Source organism: Cucurbita pepo, chromosome 18 (genome assembly GCF_057944985.1).
Source record: "Cucurbita pepo subsp. pepo isolate OVF chromosome 18, ASM5794498v1, whole genome shotgun sequence".
NCBI lineage: Eukaryota > Viridiplantae > Streptophyta > Magnoliopsida > Cucurbitales > Cucurbitaceae > Cucurbita > Cucurbita pepo.
Window position 1 is genome coordinate 10,404,827 of NC_141815.1, and position 22,606 is coordinate 10,427,432.

The 22,606-nt window shown below is 38.0% G+C and overlaps 5 protein-coding genes across 6 annotated transcripts; 2 read left to right on the forward strand and 3 right to left on the reverse strand.

Annotated features, from left to right (window-relative positions):
* Positions 1-210: 210 nt before the first annotated feature.
* LOC111780643 (transcription factor MYB36-like) lies at positions 211-1,848 on the reverse strand. Its single transcript, XM_023661105.2, has 3 exons — positions 1,578-1,848; positions 1,374-1,503; positions 211-1,282 (listed from the first exon to the last, which is right to left on the reverse strand). The coding sequence occupies exons 1-3, from the start codon at positions 1,711-1,713 to the stop codon at positions 577-579; spliced, it is 972 nt and encodes a 323-aa protein (XP_023516873.2). The 5' UTR covers positions 1,714-1,848; the 3' UTR covers positions 211-576.
* Positions 1,849-4,945: 3,097 nt separating this feature from the next.
* On the forward strand, positions 4,946-11,127 carry LOC111779986 (calmodulin-binding protein 60 B). Of its 2 annotated transcripts, none has more exons than XM_023660209.2 (9): positions 4,946-5,275; positions 5,419-5,558; positions 5,940-6,015; positions 6,544-6,602; positions 7,226-7,719; positions 7,838-7,998; positions 8,073-8,276; positions 8,983-9,217; positions 10,106-11,127. In XM_023660209.2, exons 2-9 carry the CDS (start codon positions 5,455-5,457, stop codon positions 10,675-10,677), a joined length of 1,905 nt encoding a protein of 634 aa, XP_023515977.2. In that variant the 5' UTR covers positions 4,946-5,275; positions 5,419-5,454; the 3' UTR covers positions 10,678-11,127. The 2 variants fall into 2 exon arrangements, with proteins under 2 accessions (XP_023515977.2, XP_023515976.2); XM_023660208.2 differs by having other exon boundaries at positions 4,947-5,275; positions 5,416-5,558.
* Positions 11,128-12,937: 1,810 nt separating this feature from the next.
* On the reverse strand, positions 12,938-14,353 carry LOC111779724 (putative xyloglucan endotransglucosylase/hydrolase protein 23). Its single transcript, XM_023659844.2, has 3 exons — positions 13,882-14,353; positions 13,599-13,792; positions 12,938-13,515 (listed from the first exon to the last, which is right to left on the reverse strand). Exons 1-3 carry the CDS (start codon positions 14,146-14,148, stop codon positions 13,107-13,109), a joined length of 870 nt encoding a protein of 289 aa, XP_023515612.1. The 5' UTR covers positions 14,149-14,353; the 3' UTR covers positions 12,938-13,106.
* Positions 14,354-16,413: 2,060 nt separating this feature from the next.
* Positions 16,414-17,741, reverse strand: LOC111779600 (xyloglucan endotransglucosylase/hydrolase protein 22). The gene is made up of 3 exons (XM_023659675.2): positions 17,394-17,741; positions 17,113-17,306; positions 16,414-17,006 (listed from the first exon to the last, which is right to left on the reverse strand). Exons 1-3 carry the CDS (start codon positions 17,661-17,663, stop codon positions 16,604-16,606), a joined length of 867 nt encoding a protein of 288 aa, XP_023515443.2. The 5' UTR covers positions 17,664-17,741; the 3' UTR covers positions 16,414-16,603.
* A 2,612-nt stretch (positions 17,742-20,353) lies between these two features.
* On the forward strand, positions 20,354-22,219 carry LOC111785687 (putative xyloglucan endotransglucosylase/hydrolase protein 23). The gene is made up of 3 exons (XM_023666067.2): positions 20,354-20,866; positions 20,958-21,151; positions 21,683-22,219. The coding sequence occupies exons 1-3, from the start codon at positions 20,612-20,614 to the stop codon at positions 22,071-22,073; spliced, it is 840 nt and encodes a 279-aa protein (XP_023521835.2). The 5' UTR covers positions 20,354-20,611; the 3' UTR covers positions 22,074-22,219.
* The last annotated feature ends 387 nt before the right edge of the window (positions 22,220-22,606 follow it).

Genomic DNA, 22,606 nt, shown 5'->3' on the forward strand with positions numbered 1-22,606 from the left:
TAGATGATGATTTTGTAATGGATATTGTAGCAATATTCTAGTCTTAATTTCCATTTGGATCCTTTTAAGTGCTAAATGTTGTCTAACTAATGGTATAGAGAGATAAAATCGGTGTTTAGACCTACCTCTAAATTTTTCAAACTTTGGAGATAAACTCTTTGGATTTCTCATTGAAAATATCCTCTCTAAGTCTTGCTCTTGAGTCCCTATTTTGGCCCGTGTGCGTCCCATTCTGGCCTTGTGTGAGGGCATGTGGGTGCCATGCTTGCTTTTGCTTGCGTGCCCTAATAGCGCATGAGGTCGAGTATCCCCTTCATGACTTTGCTCAGATGTCTCGATAGTTTTGAAACCTTTATAAAATATAAAAAACAATATCCGTAGCGTTTGATTGGATATGTTAAGCAAGATCCATAGTGAAAATCTGAAACTAAACTTCATTATTCACACAAATATACAAAGCTTGACGACACAGATTCATAAGCTGTTACATGCAGGCGAATCCATGTTATGAGCAATAGACATCGAAGGGCTTACTAGTCTCTCACTCAACCCCTACAAACCTAAAATTAATCACCCCTAAAGATTATACCCTAACTCAAAATCTTGAAACACCCATTCCGATTGAAGAACAGAAGTTGAATCCCATGAATTAGAGGACGATCCGGATCTCATATCTTGGTCATTATTCTGAGCCCACCAGATCAAGCTGTCCTTGGAAGAACCACCCACTTCCTTAAAGCAATCAAATTCGGCCATTTGTCCAGTTTGTGCCATGAAACCATCAGCCTTAACATCGGGAAGTTCATCCACTTGCATAAAGTTTGAAACTTGATGATACCCAGATGCTTGATCTAAACATGCTTGGTTAGGTTTTGGGTGAATAAAGAACTCCTCTCCCGTGGGTGGTTGGCCTTCTGGTAATTGAGTAGTAGTAGCAGCTTGGAGATTAGGGCTAAGAAAGTTAGGGGTTTGATTGTTGAGGAGTGTCTGGACAATCTTTTCCTGGACGGGGTGGAGCTTGGGCCATAGCTGAGGGTGTGTATAAAAAGAGAGTGGATTCTGAAAGCCCTGAAGTTGCATATGAAGTTGAAGCCTTTCCAAGGCTGAGTTACTCAAACCCTCTTTGGGATCTTCATTACTGCTCGATGAAGGTGAATTGCCATTGTTGTTGCTATTCGACTGTACACGTTTTCCAAGTAGCTTCTTTTTCAGTCTGGTGTTCCAGTAATTTTTTATGTCGTTATCAGTTCTTCCAGGCAGCTGCGCAGCAATTACAGACCACCTAGAAAGACACGCTTAGAATTCGAGGACAATCAACCTCCGACAAAAGGAAACATCCAAGACAGAAGTTATGGCAAAAAATTGTAACAAACCTGCTGCCAATGCTTATATAGAGGTTAGAAATGATGTTGTCCTCTTCCTCTGAGAATCCACCGTGCTTGATATTAGGCCTCAGATAATTCAACCATCTTAATCGGCAGCTTTTTCCACATCTCTTGAGCCCTTCAAAACAGTACTTGTTTTTTTAGAGCCATAGAAATTTGTATAGTTATGAAGGAGGAGAAGTAGTTATATACCAATTTTCTGGGGCAGAGCAATCCAGTTTCCTCCAGTTCCATAGTGTTCAATATAAGCTTTAAGCTTTGCATCTTCCTCGGGTGACCATGGCCCTTTCTTGACGTTGGCTTTATCACAACATGGAGCTCGACCCATCTTCACAATTTAGCTTCTAATTTGTTCTTCAATCCTGTGGGGTTTTGTTTTTGAAAGAACTGTGGAATAAGACCCTGGCTTTATAGGTTGAAAAAGTGGGGGAAATCTCTTGCTCTTTATTTGTTTATTTATGATTTTGGTACACAGCAAAGTCTTCGTCTCAACCTCTCCTCCAACCCCATATGATTGGTGGATTCATTAGTCTCTCTCTCTCTTTCTTTTTGGATTAGTTCGGTCGTGCCTTGTTTAACAATTCAAGCAATTGGCCACACCATAAATTAAGAACAATGCTTTAGTTTTTCAAATCTATTAATTTAAGGACGGGGAGGTACAATGGAAGCTCCTCTATATCCTGTCCGCTTGTGGCCATTGTCCTCGGAATTGTTCCATCATATATTATGAGAGGATCATGTTGCAACACTATTGTATGATACTAATACTCTAACCTCACTACTAGTAAATATTGTCTGTTTTAGCCGTTACGTATTGTTGTCAGCGCATCTGTTAAATAAAGATTTCCACATCATCTTTATACTCTCCAACCAACGTGAAATCTCACAATACACCCCCCTTAGGAGTCATCGTCTTTGCCAACACACCTGTGATGTTCCATATTGGTTGGGGATGAGAACAAAACACCCTTTTATAAGGGTGTGGAAACCTTCCCCCTAGTAGATGCGTTTTAAAGTCTTGAGGGAAATCTCGAAAAGGAAAGCCCAAAAAAGACAACATCTGCTAGCGGTGGGTTTGAGTGGTATGACAACACCACTCGAAACTTAGCTCTTATATCATTTTAGGAATCACGAACCTCCACAACACTACTCTCATGACTTTGCTTTTGGTTTCTCCAAAACTCCCGTACCAATACATATAGTATTTCTTGTTTATAAACTCGTAATAGGAACGATGTTAGCAAAAGTCTTAGGGTTTCCCTAAGCCTTGTTGTTCAAAATAAAACCCCTTTTGTTACCATCTCCAATATCATTGGTCCATGTGTTCCCTTATGAAAATACCATGAAGGCATTAAACATTATTATAGCTGCAACTTGTCACTCAATTAGAGAGACAATGAAGCGTTACAGCAATTAATATTAGAAAAGCTTCAAGGAATGACACCTCTCATTGACCTTGGTTTTCCTTTTCATTTGATTAATAATGTCTATCTCGATGACTTCCGGAATTAAGAAATGAAGGCCCCAAGGAACCGCACCCACAGAGAAATTACAAGCCAAGAACAAACAAAAAAACACGAAATTCCCAATAAACTTCTCATTCTTTCAATATTAATGCGATTAAAATACCAATTTGAGTGAGATTTTAGGGGCAATAACAACACCCTTCTGCTTGTCTCTGTCTCTAACCACGGAATCTAATGGCAATGACTTGGACCTAATTCGGTTTCGTCACCCAGTTAGACCCATCTCATTTCAACACTTTCTGAGTTAAAATAACACAAAAAGTTAGGCCCTTTAGATAAGATAAGATAAGCATGAGCTTTGATTCGAGGAAACAATCGCTATAAACTAATTGATATGGAATATTTGGTGGCATTATAATTTGATTAAAGTTGACTAATTGTATAAGGCTTAGCTTAGGGTATTTCAACAACTCAAGTTTTGTTTAAGTTTCTGTGTTGCCCTCTACAAACCCCTTCTGTTTTGCGAATAATTATGCAGTGTTTGGTATAGTGCTTGAAGCTGTTTGCTGCGTCATTCAAAACAAAGGTTAAAAAAATGATATCCTTGTTTTTAAAAATTATAGTCAATAAGTGTAATCGGGATTTGGATGACTTTTTGTTGTACTAATTATTATTATTTTATACATAATCAATCCCTAAACACACTAAATTGTCAAACAAAAAGATGGATAGTTTATTAGTTGGACTAAGTAATTCAGCCAATTAAGGAGTTGTTGTTTGAGAAAGAAGATAGAGTCAACATGTTTAGTTTTGTATGAGAGTTCATATGACCGATGATCGATCAACTTGAACTACCAAGATTGAGTTGGGTTGAACCAAATTTTTGTTCAATTCGATAGAAGCCATGTGTTTTGACTTTGTTTTGGCTTCTGAATTGTGAAGGAGTGGCGAGAGTAAGGATGCTAGAACCAGAGCCATGTGTCTGGTCGAGACAGCCGGTGGGGTTGGTAGTCCAGGGCCTTCTGGGTCCCTTCAATGTGACTTTTATCTCTGTTTCAATAATGGCTCATACTTTGCTGTCCGGAACAATATTTAACTTCTTTTGTAAGATTTCAGTAGCATGGTTCGCCAAATGTTTAACCAACATGAATTCGTCTGGGTTAGATTCTGGGTCTATTCCAGATTTGCGAATGCCGAATTTTGGAAGCTTTTGTAAATACCAGTTTCTATGCTTCTAGAATTTTCCCACTCTCTTGGGGGTGTGACATTTCAATTATGGTTACTGACTAGAATTGAGGATGTTCATTGTATCGTGTTGTATTTTTTGTAGTCTGCGTTTCTCTGTAATCCATTGATGAAGTTGTTATAATAAGTAAGTAAGCAATTATGATCAGGAATGAGAGTCGTCATTGATGAAGTTAACTTGAATCCTGATGCTGCCTTACACCTCAATTCTTCATCCTTAATTGCTTTTCCTTTGTGCAAGACTTCCTTGATTGTAAGCAGAGAATGCAAGATATGTAGGTGTTACTTGGCTACCCATGCTCTTACTACACTAATCAATCCACTGTCTTTCACTATTATATTATAATCATGCACGAAATTGCGGTCTAAGTTCTTTTTTCCAAACAACTTATAACTTGTCACTCACATTATCCAGGTCTTGCCTCTCAGTGGATCATATCATGGTGATACATTAGGAGCTATGGAAGCACAGTTGCACCAACCATGGTATGGCTTTTGTATACACACCTATGATCACTGTTTATTTCATTCCAAAAAATACAAAAGATAATCTTTTTTTTTTTTTTTAAATATTTATTGGAAGAGAAGGAAGGGAAATTTGATAAGCATAAGGTGGAGTGATTAAAATGGTAAGAGATACGTAATTCAGATTATATCACAAAAAGGGTCCAACAATGAACCAACGTCCTTATCCAACCCAAACAAAATATAAGTGTTCCACAATGTGGGGCCTCATTTCCTACGCATATTATTCGACGGCTCAGATCGCACTTACCTTCCCCCCCTTGCCCCAATCGCAAGCGGCGACCAAAAATGAAATTCAGATCTGGAACCTATAACCGCCTGCTCCCTCGCCCCATGACATCGTTGCATCTGGAGAACCCACGTTGGATGCTTCGCTCTTTTCTCATACATCAGTGGACTATGACCGAGGAGAATGTGGGCCGCGTAGCACCTGATTATCTTTGATCTGGAGTTCTTACTTCCAGGGTTGAGAGTTGGATATTAGTCTGCGCAAGACAAGCCCCCGAATTTAATCCTTCTCTCTCTACTCACAAAAATCGCTTTTCTTTGGTTTATCTATCGCTTTTTGGATTGTTTCTCTTGCTCTTCTTTTGATTTTCCCGGTAAATCGGGGATAATTTGGGGAAAGTAGGAAAAGTGCTTCCAAATTTTACAGTAAGTATAGTATCCTTTCCAGGATTGAGCTGGATTTTCGTTTCTTTACTTGTTTGAATTTGAGTTAGGGTTTCGTTGTTGGTGGCGGCTTTTGATTTCAATCAAGGGTTTTGAATGAAGTTCCGCTTTTGGTGTTGCAGTAGATCTGGGAACTTCGGATTTTCACTTGGAGATAAGTTATGCAGAGGAGGTATCCGGAGAGGACGAACTCCATGAGGGAGAAAAGGAGCTTGGAGGGTGGAGAAGATGAGCTGCCAGAGCGAAAGCGACCAGCTCTAGCTAGGTATATCACTTACTTTTCTATTTCTTTGACCATCGTGCTCCTTACAGCTTTCGATCAGTTGTGTTCTAAACGAGGGGTTTCTTCCGTACCCCTTCCCCTTTGGAACTAAATTTAGCTCTCTGTATGTCGGTGATATAAATCTGCTTAGCCCTTCAGGAATCAGGAGTTGTGTATACCTACTGATCTTTACTTTAATCACTTAAGACTTTTACTTCGATGTGTCATGACAATGAGGTGATTGCTTGATGAGAGCAATTATTCTGATTATGGTTTCGTGTGTTTTCTTTATGGTTAATTTACACTGTTATGCCAATGCATTCTCAATAAAAGGTTAAGCAATACAAATGATCAAGGCTTTTATGGATCTTTATATTCATGCAGTGTGATTGTAGAAGCACTGAAGGTGGATAGTTTACAAAAGCTCTGCTCATCATTGGAACCAATTCTCCGTAGAGTGGTAAGATAGAGATGATTTCTATATTGTGTTTTGTCTACTAAATAAGCATGCTTGAATAAGAGTAGTATTTACTTTGGTGTCTGCCTTGGGAGTAGTTGTTTGCTTGGTTAACACATTATAAGCTGCCTAGTTTGCTTGCACCCTTGCGGAGGGCGATACTAATTCTCATCCTAGGCTGCCTATGTTTTTATGACGTTCAAGTGTGAGAATAATCTGTTTATGATTATCTAAATATACTAATGGCTTAATTCGAGTTTGGATTTTCATTCTCATTCCTTCTGTTGCAATATGTCACTTTTTAATTGTAAAATCCTATAATTTGTAGTTTTTATTATCTTTTTTTTTTCCCCCTTAATCCTATCTTCACTTTCTACTCTTCCTTTTCCTCTTTATTTCATCATGATTGTTGCTCCACACTCAATATATATATATATATATATATAGATATATATATATATATTTATCCTTCTTCATGTTTCCCTGTTCATTTGGCATCTCTGATCATTGCTTGCTGCTGGTGTCAAACAGGTTAGTGAGGAAGTGGAACGTGCTTTGGCTAAGATAGGTCCTGCTAGAGTTACTGGAAGGTCAACTATGAATCCACGTTTTTTTTTTTTCTTACATTTCCAATCATTTATATTCGGTTTGTGCTCGTAGATGTTCAAATATGTATAAGTTATTCTTCACTACCAGTATACCACTTATTTTCAGTTGAGATATTGCTTAAAATCTTAATATATATTGAACCGTATTTAGAAGAGTTTAAGTGGTTTTTGGTCCTTGTCACTTGACGCACACCTCATGCTAATTTTCTGCTTCGTAATCAAAGGTTTTTATTCTATAGATATATTGAACTGTATTTAGAAGAGTTCTATAAATTATTCTTCACGCACACCTCATGATTGAGGAGATTACACTCTCATATTTCCCCAATTATATGTTTACTCTAGTGCTGAATTCTTGTATGCTATTATCCATGGCACGTTGTCGTGCACCATATCTCAGCCACTGCTCTCTGTCTGTTTCTTGATTTTCCTTCTAATCATGTTTTATTCTATCCAAAGGGACAGAAGCCTTGGTGATTAGACTTGGTTGAATTAATAAATTTATTCTATAGATAGAGAACTAACTAATAATTCTATTCTTACCGTGCTTAATTAGCTCATTGTCTATGTGGTTTACTATGATGTTCTGACACTTTTACTCACAGGTCTTCTCCTAAAAGGATTGAAGGTCCTGATGGAAGAAACTTGCAGCTGCACTTTAGGACTAGATTGTCTCTTCCCCTATTCACTGGAGGGAAAGTGGAAGGTGAACAGGGTGCAACAATCCATGTCGTTCTGGTTGATGCCAACACAGGCCAATTAGTAACGTCTGGTCAGGAAGCCTTGTCTAAATTGGACATTGTGGTACTTGAAGGTGATTTTAACAATGAAGATGATGAAGATTGGACAGAGGAAGAATTTGAAAGCCATGTGGTTAAAGAGCGTGAAGGTAAGAGGCCTCTGTTGACTGGTGACTTGCAGGTTACACTCAAGGAAGGTGTTGGAACACTAGGGGATCTGACCTTCACTGATAATTCAAGTTGGATTAGGAGCAGAAAGTTCAGACTTGGATTAAAGGTGGCTTCAGGATTTTGTGAAGGTGTACGTATTCGTGAAGCCAAAACTGAAGCTTTTACAGTTAAAGATCACCGAGGAGAACGTAGGTTCATGCTTTGTCATATTTAGTTATGTTCTTATTTAATAGAAAGAGAAAAAAGCAAAAGAAGGAAGAGGAGCAGTGGGTAAATGATTTCTTAAATCTCTGTTTTCCTTCGCAGTGTATAAAAAACATTACCCACCTGCATTAAATGATGAGGTGTGGAGATTGGAGAAGATTGGAAAGGATGGTTCATTTCACAAGCGGCTAAACAAAAATCAAATATTCTCAGTTGAAGATTTTCTCCGAATGGTGGTTCGAGATTCTCAAAAGCTACGGAGCGTAAGTGTTGTCACTTGTCTCGTACTTTATTCTTATCCTTCACAACTCTTTCTAAAAGAATTTCCTGTTTGTAGATCCTTGGAAGTGGTATGTCAAATAAGATGTGGGATGCTCTCCTGGAACATGCTAAGACCTGTGTCCTGGGCGGGAAGCTGTATATTTATTATCCAGAGGAAACAAGAAATGTTGGTGTTGTTTTTAACAATATCTATGAGCTCAATGGACTGATTACAGGGGAACAATACTTTTCTGCTGATTCTCTGTCTGATAGCCAGAAGGTAAATTTAAAACCTATGCTTGTTATACTTCTATCATTGTAATTTACATGTGAAAAACCCTCGCAAAGAGTTGGCAAGATCATTACTTCATTTAGTTCTTTTCCCCATTTCTGTTACTGAAAAAAAAAATGTTCAGCTGGTTTTACCAGATCAAGGTTACTTTCTTTGACTGAAGAATGAAAAAGAAGGGCCAGTCTTGTTCAGGTTAAGAGTTGGCAAGATTTTTTTTTTTTTTTTTTTTTTTTTTTTTTTTTTTTTTTTTAATTATAAATTGTCCTCTCTGTCTGAGGAAAGCTATTCTCCAGAATGCACCTTGCCATTGGATCTTTTCCCTCAATTACTACCTCTTATAACAACTTAGAATTATTGTACTATATCTGTTGAGGCTGTTGCAATTGGAAAAGAAAAATAAAAATCCCCATAGAACGCACCATAACCTCATGAAACTAACAAACCTGCCATTATCGAATGTAGGTGTTTTTATGCTTTTGTGATTCATCTGTAACCTACTTACTGATATTTAGATATTGGCTTTTATTCAGGGATTATTGATGGTTCAAGATTTTAGGTGTTAGCAATAATAGTCTTTTTTTTTCCTGTCTCCTTGTGAAGAAAGCTTCGCAAAGAAGGGCAGGCATTTATGCTGCATAATGATTTTCTACCTTTATCCCTAAAAAATAGGTTAAGAAATATCTTCACTTTGCAGGTTTATGTAGATACACTAGTGAACAAAGCATATGAAAATTGGAATCAAGTTGTAGAGTACGATGGCAAGTCACTTTTGAGCTCTAAGCAGTCTAAGAAGTCGAATGCATCCCGAAATGACTTTCAAGGCGGTCATCTTGATCTTTCTAATACTCTAGATCATGGGTCAATCCCCCGCATGCCAGTGTCAGTTCAGCCTCAGCAGCCTGTAATGGATTCAGGACTCTCAGTTGCAGGTAACCATTCTATCACTGTAATTAAGCTTTTGGATTGTCGCATTTTTTTTATCATTATCAATGATTATTATCTGTGGGAAGGGATTCGTTTAGTGGTTGTCAAATCATAAGAGTATAAATACTCCTGTAAAGGCCGTGCCTAGAGTCCAGTTTGGCAAAGCCTTGAGTCCAGTGCCTTTAAGTTGGGTTTGCAGTAGGAAGATATTATTCTTAACGTTCCACTAGTGAAATTAAATCATGAAAACACTAACTTTCACTGTTTGCATGGACATATTGTGGACACAAAAATTTGAAATTCCATTTTTATGTACAAGTGAAGGCAGTCAAACTTCTTAACTACTTTATTGATTTGTATTCCACTTCTTCACTACTGAGGTTGTTGGTCAAATATACATTAACCAATAAGCAGATTAAATTCTCAGTCTCCGAAGATAAACTGAGAAGCACAATCAGCCTCAACTCTCTTCTCATGGAAAATAAATCAACCATGTGAGACTATAGTTTAAGTAGTTTACAATACTAGTGAAAGAGGCAACGAACTTATGATCTTTTTGTTTGCACCGATTAAGCTTTTTATATGAAGGTAAAAATTGTCTTATTCTCTTGGCAGGTAGAGGGGTCATTTTATGCTGTTTTATAGTAGTTTAGAGATTCCCCTCCTCTGTTAGCCCCACAAACTTCTATAAGCTTTGTGGCTTTGTGGCTTTGTGATAGACTTTGGTTTCGTTATGTTGGATAATATGAATTCTTCTGGTTCTAGCTCACAAATAACTGCATACACACCTTACATTTTCTTAGGACTGCATCATCTATTAGAACTGGTGATTGCTATTGTTTGGCTAACTATAATTTGTGTTTTATTTTCTGTCTTTGTATTTGGCAATTCAGGGTATGATGATAATGCCGCAAGATATTCAACCCAGCCTCAGTTTGTGAATTCAACTTCTCGACCACAGTTTGACAACTCTCAATATACTTCTAATGAGTTGATTGGCAATTCTAACCAAGTTCATATCTCAAGAAATGACAGTAATGCTTTTGGTTTGGCTCTTGCTCCTCCGCAAGCATCATCTTCAGGGTTCCAGATGCTTGGTTCTTCTACTCAGGAAACTAATCTGAATCCATTTGAATGGTCGAACAATAGAGACAAGGGAGCTGACGACTTCTTTTCAGAGGACGAGATTCGTATGAGAAGTCATGAACTGCTTGAAAATGAAGATATGCAACATTTGTTGCGAATGTTTAGCATGGGAGGGCATGCATCTGGTAACGTCAATGATGAGGGTTTTTCATTCCCATCATTCATGCCTTCACCAATGCCAAATTTCGACGATCGCAGCCGTTCTGGAAAAGCTGTGGTGGGTTGGCTGAAGATCAAAGCTGCAATGAGGTGGGGCTTCTTCATCAGGAAGAAAGCAGCTGAGAGACGCGCACAGCTTGTCGAGTTAGATGAGGAATAGAACTCGGTTAGTTGGTGATGTTCAGCCTGTTATTTGAGAGCTTCCTCCTCATTCACTGCATCATCATTCTGTAGATCTTGGAATTCATCACGTGACACAATTCATGCTCTTTGACACTCGCTGGATCAACTCAAAAGGATGTCTTTTGTATCTGTATAACATATTAACAGTGGAAGCTACTTTTGTACAGATTCCTGTACAGTGACTCGTGTCTGTTTGCTAGTGACTTTATTTAAGATGTTTTCCTGTCACCATTCTACCTTTGGTAGGCCAAGAATATGAATGGGTTGGCCGGTGACAGGGTAAATTTCTTATTTCATATACCCTTTCTTAATGTGGTTTGATTGATTAGGATCAAGGATTCCCAACACTTTTTTGTTGCTTTCAAAAGTTTCCCATTACTGTATGAAAGATGGTTCGGTGGCTAATGAATAATCTTTGTTATTTTTAGTTGGTTGATAATGCATATTAATATAACTGTTCTGATTCTTATGCGCCTATTTGCTGACATCTTCAAGTAAATATTACCTTATTTGTTGGCATTCAGCTGTTTGAACTTCCATTCATCTGTCATATCAATGTTTCCATGTTTGAACTTTATGTCTTCTCTTCTATTTTCTCTTCAATTTATATTTTTTTTCTCTTCTTTAACTTCTCTAGTTCAATACTCTTTTATAACTCTTCTTCGATTTATTGCCTCGAGCTCTTGCGAGAGCCATTGGTTAGCTGTGGAAGAAGCTGGACCAGACCAGAAGACCAAGCGCAAGCGCTGTCGGCATTGAAGTTTCTAAAGGAGGCTTCAAATGGGGCTTGGGTCCAGTCTGTTTTCACAAACCCACCTCTCGTGGCCCAATCATCGGCATTCCACAAGCTGGAGTATATTCTCATTGGTTGCTTCTTTGTAAATTGAACGCCAATTGATTCAGAGTTGCTGAACTCTCCGATTGGAGTGCCATCCATCGAGAAGCTGAAGCACCAAATACGAAATGTATGTGGTTGGAGGGGAGGGGCCGGTTATAAGTAAGGAATACATCTCCATTGATATGAGATCTTTTGAGTAACAAAAAAGAAAAAAAAAAAAAAAAACCATGAGAGTTTATGCTTAAGGTGGACAATGTCATACTATTGTGAAGAGTTATGGTTCCTAATATAGTATCAGAGTCATGTTTTTAACTCAGTCATGTCAACAGAATCCTTAAATGTCAAACAAATAAGTTGTAAGACTCGAAGGTTTACTTTGTCCGAGGGCTCCATACAAGGAGTTGGACTTCGATCAAGGGAAAGGTTGTTCGAGGACACTCCGTAGGCCTCAAGAAAGGCTCTATGGTGTACTTTGTTCGAGGGGAGAATTGTTGGAAGAGAGTCTCACATTAGCTAATTAAGATAATGATCATGAGTGTACAAATAATATATCTCATTTGTGATGTAAATGGTATACAAAGACAACTAACAGCTGCATATACGCAACAGTAGAACAGAGTTGCATAACGAAAAAATCATTTGTGATGTAAATGGTATACAAAGACAACTGACAGCTGCATACACGCCACGGTAGACCGGAGTTGCAGAACGAAAAAATAGAACTATTATGAATATGGTTCGTAGTATGATTTCAGAAAAGAAAATTCCGAAAAGTTTCTAGGTTGAAGTAGTCAACTGGACTGTGCATGTACTGAATCGAAGTCCAATGACTGTCAAAAATAAAACTCCCGAAGAAGTTTGGAGTGGAGTCAAACCTTCAGTTGAGCGCATCTCTCGTGTTCATGTCAGTAAAAAAAAACTAAGCTGGATCATAAAAATTTGAGTTGTTTTGCTGAAAAAAAAAACTAAGCTGGATGATAAAAGACCTGAAAATGGTAGCCACTCACATTACCCAAGAACTCAAAATCAATCCCATCCCACGTCAACCCTTTTGAGGAAAGCTGCAAAGAGGAACAAGAATAATCAAAAGGGTTGTGATATCGAAGTCCAGGTAGAAGTTAGCAGAAGAGGAGGGAAGTGGAGGGTGGAAACAGGGCATTGGGAAGTGGCGAAGGAGGTGCCATAATACCCATTACGCCACAGAAGAAAAAGACGCGATTTTTGCGACTAAGCTCGCGCAGGCTTTCCGCCAGCAGACGGCGCCTTCTCTCGCACCAATTGCACCAGCTGTACGTCGCCTCTGCCATTCACTAAAACCATCGGTCTTCGCACATTATAAATATATATCCTATCTTCTGTGATAATTTAAAAATATTACATCAAACTCAGATCAAAAGAATAAAAAAAAATGAAAATTGAGAACTTTATTATATATAGTGAATTACGTTTTGAAAACAAGGACAAGAGAATATTACCAAAACACGTAACATTACATAACCCCAAAAAGAAAAAATGAATAAAATCAAACGTAGGCTAAACCCATAAAGGGAAAAGATTAAAAACAGTGTCTATGGCAAGCTGCACTCTGTAGGGAGGCCTTGAGGAAACCTCTTGGTGTCCGCACAATAGTTGTAAATCATATAATTCTTCTGCACCCATTTCAGTCTCTCTTGACTTGCAGAGTCCATCTCTTGGGACAGCCATGAGTTCTTGGCAATGGCATTCCCCGACCCCGAGGGGGGGCTGCTGCAAGAAGAGCCCCCCGACGACCAAACGCAGGCCTCGGCCTTGAAGTTTCTGTAGGAAGCAGTGAAAGGAGCCTTTGTCCAGTCCGTCTTCACCAGCCCTCCTCTGGTTGCCCAATCGTCCGCGTTCCATAAGCTCGAGTATATCCTCATTGGCTGGCTCTTGGGAAATGGCACGCCGTTAGATTCCCAGTTCTTGAATTCTCTTATTGGAGTTCCATCCACAGAAAATCTGAAAGTTAAAACAGAGTCAAAGTCAAAACAGAGCAGCGAGAAAAGGGAGGAAATGATGAACATAAGATGATGGGTACGAACATAATGCGAGTGGGGTTCCAAAGAATGGAATAAGTGTGGAAATCAGCAGTGGGGTCGAACCAAAGATGGAACTGTTGCTCTCTGTTGCCTTTGCCTTGGCTAAACACATTGGTGTGAAGAGTGTAAGGGTCACCACTTAGATTCCCCAAGAACTCGAAGTCTATTTCATCCCATGTGGATCCCTTCGAAGACAACTGCAAAAACCCACCACAAACGAAGCATAATTATTAGCTTTACACAATCACCAAGTTTAGGGGGGAGTTAAAAAAGAAAGGAGGGTTACATAATAAGCAGTGACAGTGCCAGCGGAATTCCCAGCCACAAGCTTGAGTTGCATATCAATCTTTCCAAACAAGTACTCGTTTTGAGACTGGAAGCCGGAGCCTGAGGCCTTGTCCAGGGAGAGAGTGAGGAGTTCACCATTGTTGACAATCTTGGCTCGCCCATCTCCCCACGTGATTTGAAAATCTTGGTTGAAGTTGGCTGAAGAGAGAGCAACAAGGGAGGCAGAGACAAAGAGGGTAACAAGAAGCAGAGTTGTGGAAGCCATTTGTGGTTGAATGATTGAATGATTGAATGATTGTGAGTTGCGATGGGATTTTGAGTGTAATTTATAGAGAGGAGATGAAGGTATTGGGAATGCAAAAGCAGAGGAAGGATCCTACGAAACTCCCATCAAACTTCAAGTGCTCTTGGTGGCACTGTCCCAACGCGGTTTTGCATTGCATTCCTCCTAAAATTGCCCACCCCCTACTTTAACAATTATGCTTCCCCCTCTTATCACAAATATTTCAAAATGTATCCTACTTTATTTCCCTCGTCTCGTCTTAATTGTGATCCATCGATATTGCATGCTAGCTAAGCATTATCTCGAATATACAAAAGAGGTTAGAAATCATGACTCTCTACAATGATATGATATTGTCCATTTTGATCTTAGAGCTTTCCCTTGAAGTCTATGGAGCTATTGTATAAACTACACTATTTGTTCGACGTTTGAGGATTCTATTGACATGACTAAGTTAAAGACATGACTCTATATCATGTTAGAACCACCGATCTCAAAAGTGTATATGACTTTGGTTACCCAAAAAAACCTCCCTCTTTAGTTAACCAACGTAGACTCTTTCTCAACAATTAAAAGATTCATATAAACATGTCTTATCAACTAAGTTAAAAGCAAATAAGTAAATGGAAGAGGAAGGCGGTGCGGTATGCGGTAGGGTCAGGGCAGGCATTTGGGTTTGGTGAGTGTAGGCCCAGGCCACCGTCGAGGGTTAGTGGGTGAGTTGCAGGGCCTACTCCCACAACTGGGCGGCTTCCTACTACCAGTTCCTATTCATGCTTATTGTCGGCCCAACTCAAAATAAAGGTTTGGAGTTCCTTAGAGCAGAGGAGAGAGGAACAGAGAGCTATAAAATTATGACATACCCTTAAAACTGAATAGAAATAGAAAAATTGGTAAGAATGTTTGTGATTTGATTGGAGTTTTGTGTATTATAGTACCAACACGAAGGCAGCCCCGTTACCTTTTGGGTTGTTTCGGGTACAGCTTCCGGGCTTAATAGTGTGCAAGATAAAAGGGTTTGATGAAGAAATAAGAGTTGAATTTGTGTCGGTGCTGTTTGGGAGAGGGAAAGGATGAGGAATTGAGAGCGGCCACCTCGGGTTCGTGTATCAATGTCTATATGTGGACCAGAAAGGAAGGGTTGGTGATGATCTTCTGCTTGAAATGGACTACCAACAATCATCATAAATGCCCTGGACACACACGGGAGCATCCTGCATCAACGATTATTATATTCACGCTTTTCAATATATATATATATACATACAAACTAGTACTCATGATTGTTTGAGAATTTACGAGAAAAATGCTCCTATGTAAGAAGTATTATCCGTCATTTATGTCATCCTATTAGAATCATGTCCTTGATTTATTCGTGTCAATAGAATTACTACAAAAAAAGGAGTCGAACCTCAATCAAAAGGAGATGGTTCCTGAGCTCCAAACCATAAACAGAACTATGAGAGCTTATACTTAAAGTGGACAATATCATACTATAGTGAAATTATCAAATATGATATATATGATAAATTATAATTTAGTAAATACATCGTTATAGTTCAAAAGTTACATAATTTGCATCCTTCCACAATTATTGAAGTCTAAAAAAATTGTCGGTCAAGAGATATTTTATTTCTTTGAGGATTTTTTTTTCACGTGTTTTTCCTTTCAATGAGATTTTCCAATTATTACTCTTTAAAATCTATTTATTACAACAATAAATTTTCGATTTTTCTTTTGAAAAAATGTTTCTAAATTAACCGTGCTTTTGAAGACTGTGTTTAGATCTAAATACTATGTATTTTATACTGTATGTAATAAAAAAAAATACAGTAAAGAAAAGAAAAAAAAAACATTTTAAAAACACCAATTCACTCACGTGACTTTATGACAAAATTAATGGTCCAACGTAGACCTTATAATTTTGATATCATATTAAAATATAGTCGCCCACTTTATGCTACTTGAAATAATTTTTTACACCCAGTTTTAATTCAAAACTTTGGTTATAAATTTAATATTTCATTTTAACAAGATTTAATACAAAAGAGTTGGGTAATAATTTGTGACGGCTTGGTAACAAAAGAGGATTGGATTGACACGGTGGATTTAGCGTCTAAAATTCCCAACACGTATCTTATTGTCTCTGACACATTCCCCGGATGTCCGAAGAAATTCATTTTTAAATTAATTTAAAAAAAAAATAATAATTAAGATTTACTTAAATTTGATAGCTCTTTTAGGGAGTTAATATTAAAAAGGACTCACAATTATTATTGATTTTTCCAAGAAAACAGAGCAAATAGGCATAGCCATGCAAAACCAGATATGTATCTTGTAACACCATATTGTTTATACGTAATCGAGTATAATAAGATGATAAACTAAAATTTGTACGGCAGGCAAACCAAATATGCATCGTGGGGGAGGGCTGAATTTAGGCGGCGGTGTTGAGGGCACACTCAGGAGGGTAGCCTTGAGGGAATCTCTTGGCATCAGTGCAGTAATTGTAAATCATGTAATTCCTCTGAACCCACTTCATTCTCTGTTGTCGGGTGATGTCCAGATTTTCAGACAGCCATCCTCTGCCGCCAACACGGGCTCCAGAGGAACATGATGACTTGCCGGCCGACCAAACGCACACGTCGGCGTTGAAGTTTCTGTAGGAGGCAGTGAAGGGAGCTCGGGACCAATCTGTCTTCACTAGCCCTCCTCTTGTGGCCCAGTCGTCAGCGTTCCATAGGCTCGAGTATAGTCTCATCGGCTGGTTTTTTGGGAACAGGACGCCTGATGATTCGTGGTTCTTGAACTCTCTGATGGGCGTGCCGTCCACTGAGAAGCTGAAATCAACAACAACAACAAAAACAAAAAATTTCAGTTTAAAACTAGATTGGGTTAACGGGTTAATGGGTCAATGTTTTTCTTTGTTGTTGTTATGATTCTTACATGATCCCCTGTGGATTCCAGAGGATTGAGTAGGTGTGGAAATTGGCAGTGGGATCAAACCAGAGGTGGAATTGTTGCTCCCTGTCGCCCTTGCCTTGGGTATAAACATTGGTATGAAGTGTATAAGGGTCACCGGTGAGATTCCCCAAGAATTCAAAGTCTATCTCATCCCACGTCGAGCCTTGGGATTTGAGCTGAAAAAAGAAAGAACCCAACAGAGAAAATCAGCTACTAACATCAAATACATGTAAATAATATGTAATGTGTGTAAAGAGGCATACATAGTAAGTGGTGACAGTGCCAGCGGAGTTGCCAGGCACAAGTTTGAGCTGCATATCAATTTTACCATAAAGGTAAACATTCTTGGACTGAAAGCCAGAGCCAGAGCCTCGGTCCAAAGTAAGAGTAAGAAGGTCCCCGTTATTAAGAATCTTACCTCGACCACTGCCCCAAGTGATCTCAAAATCTTGGTAAAAGTTGCCACCTAAAACAGAGGAAACAGAGAGGAGGGACAGAAAGAGTAGCAGAAATGAGAATGCAGCAGCAGCCATGAGGTGGGCTTGTTTGTGGTACTTGTAAGTGAAGTGGTGAACCTGGGGAATGTAATTATTAGCGTGTGTTGGAGTCTGGGGAGAGCGGGGGAGTTATTTATACAAGGAGAGGGAAGGGGGTTGCGTATACAGACCCAAATTGTGGGGCTCCAACTGTGTAGTAGTAAGAGCTGGACACAGATGGCTATGAATGTGTGGGACTACATCAAATTTTGCGATGTCCATCCCAAATTCCACTTGGCTCATAAACAACGTTTAATCTTTCTGCTCCGCTAGTAGATATTGTCGCTTTCCTTTCTGGGTTTTCCTCTCCAACCAATACCAATACCAGATCTCACACCTCTCCCCTCGTCTTTGTAAAGCTACCGAAATGTTAATATGAGCGGACAAAATAATATGAATTATTCACTGGTTGAGTGTACTTAATGCAATTTGGCCCCATAAAGTCATTATCCTTTTCCTTTCATACGCCTACCTACTTGCAAGCTGGCCTTCCTCAGTTCATATATTACCATTTTTCATCCACCCTCTAACTACTTGGATAATTTAAAAAACCCAACTTTACGGTTACATATTAATTATTATCATTAATTTATGTTTATAATTGTCTATAAAGTAGCTTTAGAACACCCCCTTCAAGGCGCTATGCACATCATTTCTTCTCCTTTTCTTTTTTTCTTTTCCTATTCTTCACCACCTTACTCCACTCCACAATTCATTAAAACAACTTAGATCTATATAATAAATATTACACCAACTTAGGTTTTTATTAATTAGTTACACAATTATTGTAGCATCTTAATCTTACTATAAACTATATTAACCATATGATCTAAACTTAGAAATCCAAATTAGATGTTATCAAACACGGCCCCATGTAATTTATTTCGGAGGGCCAAACTCTAAATATTTAATAAATGCACCCACGTCAAATTTTGTAAATAATATGAGTTGTTTAATTAGATTGGGGATTATATCAAATATCAATGTCACAGGTCTCCATGAGATATAAGGTATGAGGCTCTTGAGGCTCTTCATGCATTCTTTAGCGATAAACAAGCATGTCTTTATCGATGTGTGTTTGGGATTTGATGTTATTTTACATAAATTAGCTGTCATGAAGTTAATTGCTTGATTTGATGGCCACTTGTCAAGCCTTAATTATATAATATATATATATATATATATTTAAAAATCTATGATACATTTGTTTTATAATTTGTACTAGATTACTTATTTCGTGAATTAAAAACGAAAATTTATGAGTTTCAAATTAAGATACGAACATATACCTAATTAAAAAATATTCATTACTTTATGCCTACATTAAACGAATTTACCTAACTTTAAAGTTATGACATTCTTGTTTGATTAGTGTAAATTAGAAAATGAAATGGAAATAAATGATTGTGATTTATTTATTTGTTAGTTTTGTCGTGTATTTATTTAAAAGAAAATTGACATTATTATGGGTATGTTCAAAAATGAATTAAAAATATTTTCAACATGGAGGGATGTGACTTATGGTCCAAAGAAAATTTAGTTAAAAAATAAATAATAATAACTTTTAAATGTGGTTTAGTATTGAGGTAAAAGGATAAGGTTAAGGATAAGATATGGAATAAACAATATAATTACATGATTTGTTTTTATAAAAAAAATTAAAAAATAAAAATAAAAAGCGAGAATCATGATTGATGTAAAACAGTACTTTACATTTAAATTAATAAATGAAAATTTCGAAATAAAATTATATAGCTTTTCCTTTCTTTTCTTTTCTATCTTTATCTCTATATTCTAAAATAACATTTATTTATTTTTACAATATTTTCTGAAATTTTTATTTTAAACTCACAATTTTAAAACGATTAATTGAAAATTAAAAAAAAAAAAAAAAAAAAAAAAAACAAGATGAAGAATATGAAATAAAATAGTAAATTAATATTGACAAATACTTTATATAAAAATGGTTATTTTAATTTATGAAACTTATATATCCTAATATTATTTTACCTCTTATTCTTTAATTGATTAGATGACAATAAATTGTATTATATAGATAAAAGGGAAAAAGGGTGTAAAATATATTTTTAAAAAAAGATTATTTTCTCTTTTTAACCGTCCGACATCGTGATTTTAACGGCGTCATGGCTTCGTTGAACTTTTGGGTAGATTTGTCTTTCGCCAATCAAACACAATTGGTTCAAATTCAAGTTTGTTTGCTCACAAATGTTGCTTGTGTGTGTCTGTAACACAACAACTTTGCATCTCAGTGTTGTTTTGGTTTTTAATAACATGATTCATGCACATTGAAGCCATGTTCTTGAAACATCTCAACCATATTATTAAAATAGTTGACAAGTGAGATTCTATGGTTGGATTGGGTTGGGTTGGGTTATAAATTGGGGAGGCCGGGTGCCAATCCAGCGCCAACTTTCGCGGTATATGGTCAGGCAGCAACCCAACCTGGTCCAGGGGATTTCATGAAATTAAGGGCGGCCATCCTTTGTGCACATTTTTATTTTGAATGTAAATGGATTAGGACCATTAGAATTAAAAATAGAGACACAAAAATGGTATTCCATATGTCCAAATTGCTCTGATTCCCATGTGTACAGAGACACCGACCAATCAGATAACCCAAAACCTAGTAATTTGCCAAATGGTGCTACATTTCCTGTACTACAATATTGCTTCTCCAACAACCATCTCCCACCATTTTTTGTCTGCTTAATCATGCCTGAAAACCAAAACCATTCCTTTTGAATGCCTTTGACCTTTATGTCTTCGCCTTCTTTCTTGCCATCCACCCGTTCTTTCCCACTTTTACCTCCAACAACATACAACTTTCCAACATTCTCTCCAGCCCTAAGCTAAACCCCTCTCGTGGGACGGGACGACTATAAAAACCCACAAATTATTCGTTCATTATAATTCACTAAAACAAAATGGCTTATTCAAAATGCCTGCTTTTGATTATTGTTCTATTTCCTTGTGTTGCTGGGAACTTCTACCAAGATGTGGACGTAACTTGGGGAGATGGTCGAGGACAAATCATGGACAATGCCAATCTCCTTGCGCTGTCTCTTGATAAAGCTTCTGGATCAGGCTTCCAGTCCAAGAATCAATATCTCTTTGGCAGGTTTGATATCAAAATTAAACTTGTACCTGGCAACTCAGCTGGCACAGTCACGGCCTATTATGTAAGAACAACCCTCTCTATTGTTGTTTTTATTCGATTACGATGTCGTTTGAATTAACCACGTCGATTTTTGTGTGTATGTTTTATTGTAGTTGCGTTCACAAGAGTCGTTGTGGGATGAGATAGACTTCGAGTTCCTTGGAAACTTGAGTGGTCAACCTTATATTGTGCATACCAATGTTTATATACAAGGACAAGGTGATAGGGAGCAACAATTCTACCTTTGGTTTGATCCGACCGCTGATTTTCACACCTACTCCTTCCTCTGGAATCCTACTCATGTAGTGTAAGTTCACTCCCGTGCACCATTTCTTGTTGATAGTCTCATTACTGTTATTTTCTGATAAGTGGAGACGTTGGCTAATTTAGGGAATAATCATGAGTTTATAAGTAAGTAATAATCTCCATTGATACGAGGTCTCGTGAGAGCTAATGCTCAAAATGAACAATATCGTATTATTGTAGAGAGTCGTGGTTCTTATCAAAGTGGACAATATCATATCATTGTGGAGAGCTGTGGTTTCTGTTGGATGATAGAAGTCCCACGGCTAATTTAGGGAATGATCATGGGTTTATAAGTGAGGAATACTAACTCGATTGATATGAGGACTTTTGGGGAAGCCCAAAGCAAAGCCATGAGAGCTTATGCTCAAAATGGACAATATCATACAATTGTGGAGAGTCGTGTTCGTATAACAGTTTCTACTTCTCTTTTATTGTACATGACTGTAGCCAATATTTCTCCCTCCTGTTCTGTGTTTAATTATTTGTGTTCGTCTAGACTGAGTGTGTGCAATGTTGTGGGGTATGGTGTTAGGTGGTACGTGGATGGGAGGCCAATAAGGGAGTTCAAGAACATGGAAACCAAGGGGGTGCCATATCCAAAGAAACAGGCAATGAGGCTATACGCGAGCTTATGGGACGCGGAGGAGTGGGCGACAAGAGGAGGGCTAGTGAAAACGGACTGGACCAAAGCACCCTTCACGGCTTCCTTCAGGAGCTACAATGCAAATGGATGTGTGTGGAGCGATGCAGCATCGTGGTGTGGCCAGAACTCGACGCCGTGGCTATCGGAGGCGCTTGATTCAGGCAGCCAGAAAGTGATGCGATGGGTTCGGAAGAAGTATATGATTTATGATTACTGCACTGATCAAATGAGATTCCCTCAAGGCCTTCCTCGGGAGTGCCCTGTCCGCACCAACCCATAGACTTCGTGCAACACGGTGAAACTTTTCACACGTGTTTGTTTTTGGCGAAAGATCGATTCTTTTTTTCTCTTCTCATGTTTGTGTCTCCTCTTAGTGGACGTGCTTCATTTTAAGTAAATAAATAAATAAATATAAGATTTGGCTTCGCATTTGTGTATATTTCCAGTTCCACGTGGCTAAATAGAGGGAGTTGGTATGAGCTTAGTTTTGAGTGGGCAAGAGACGAACAGTGTCTCTGTCATGCTCGTCCAAGGCACGTTGACTATGGTTGCATGCCCATGACAAGCCAAAACTTTTATGTCTTTTCATGTTCTAATATTTTACTTTTGTATTTTTAGGAAGCATGACGTTTTGAAAAAATCATATCTTAAGCCTGACATACATGAAATGCCCTAGCACTAGTTGTCAACTTCTCTTTCCCAAAAGTTATATACTATAAGCCGTTGTTGTTACTCTCTTGCTTGCATATATAACGTATCTTTCAAAATCTCTCTCTACCCTCATTTTCTAAAACCTTCTTCTTAAATCGAGGT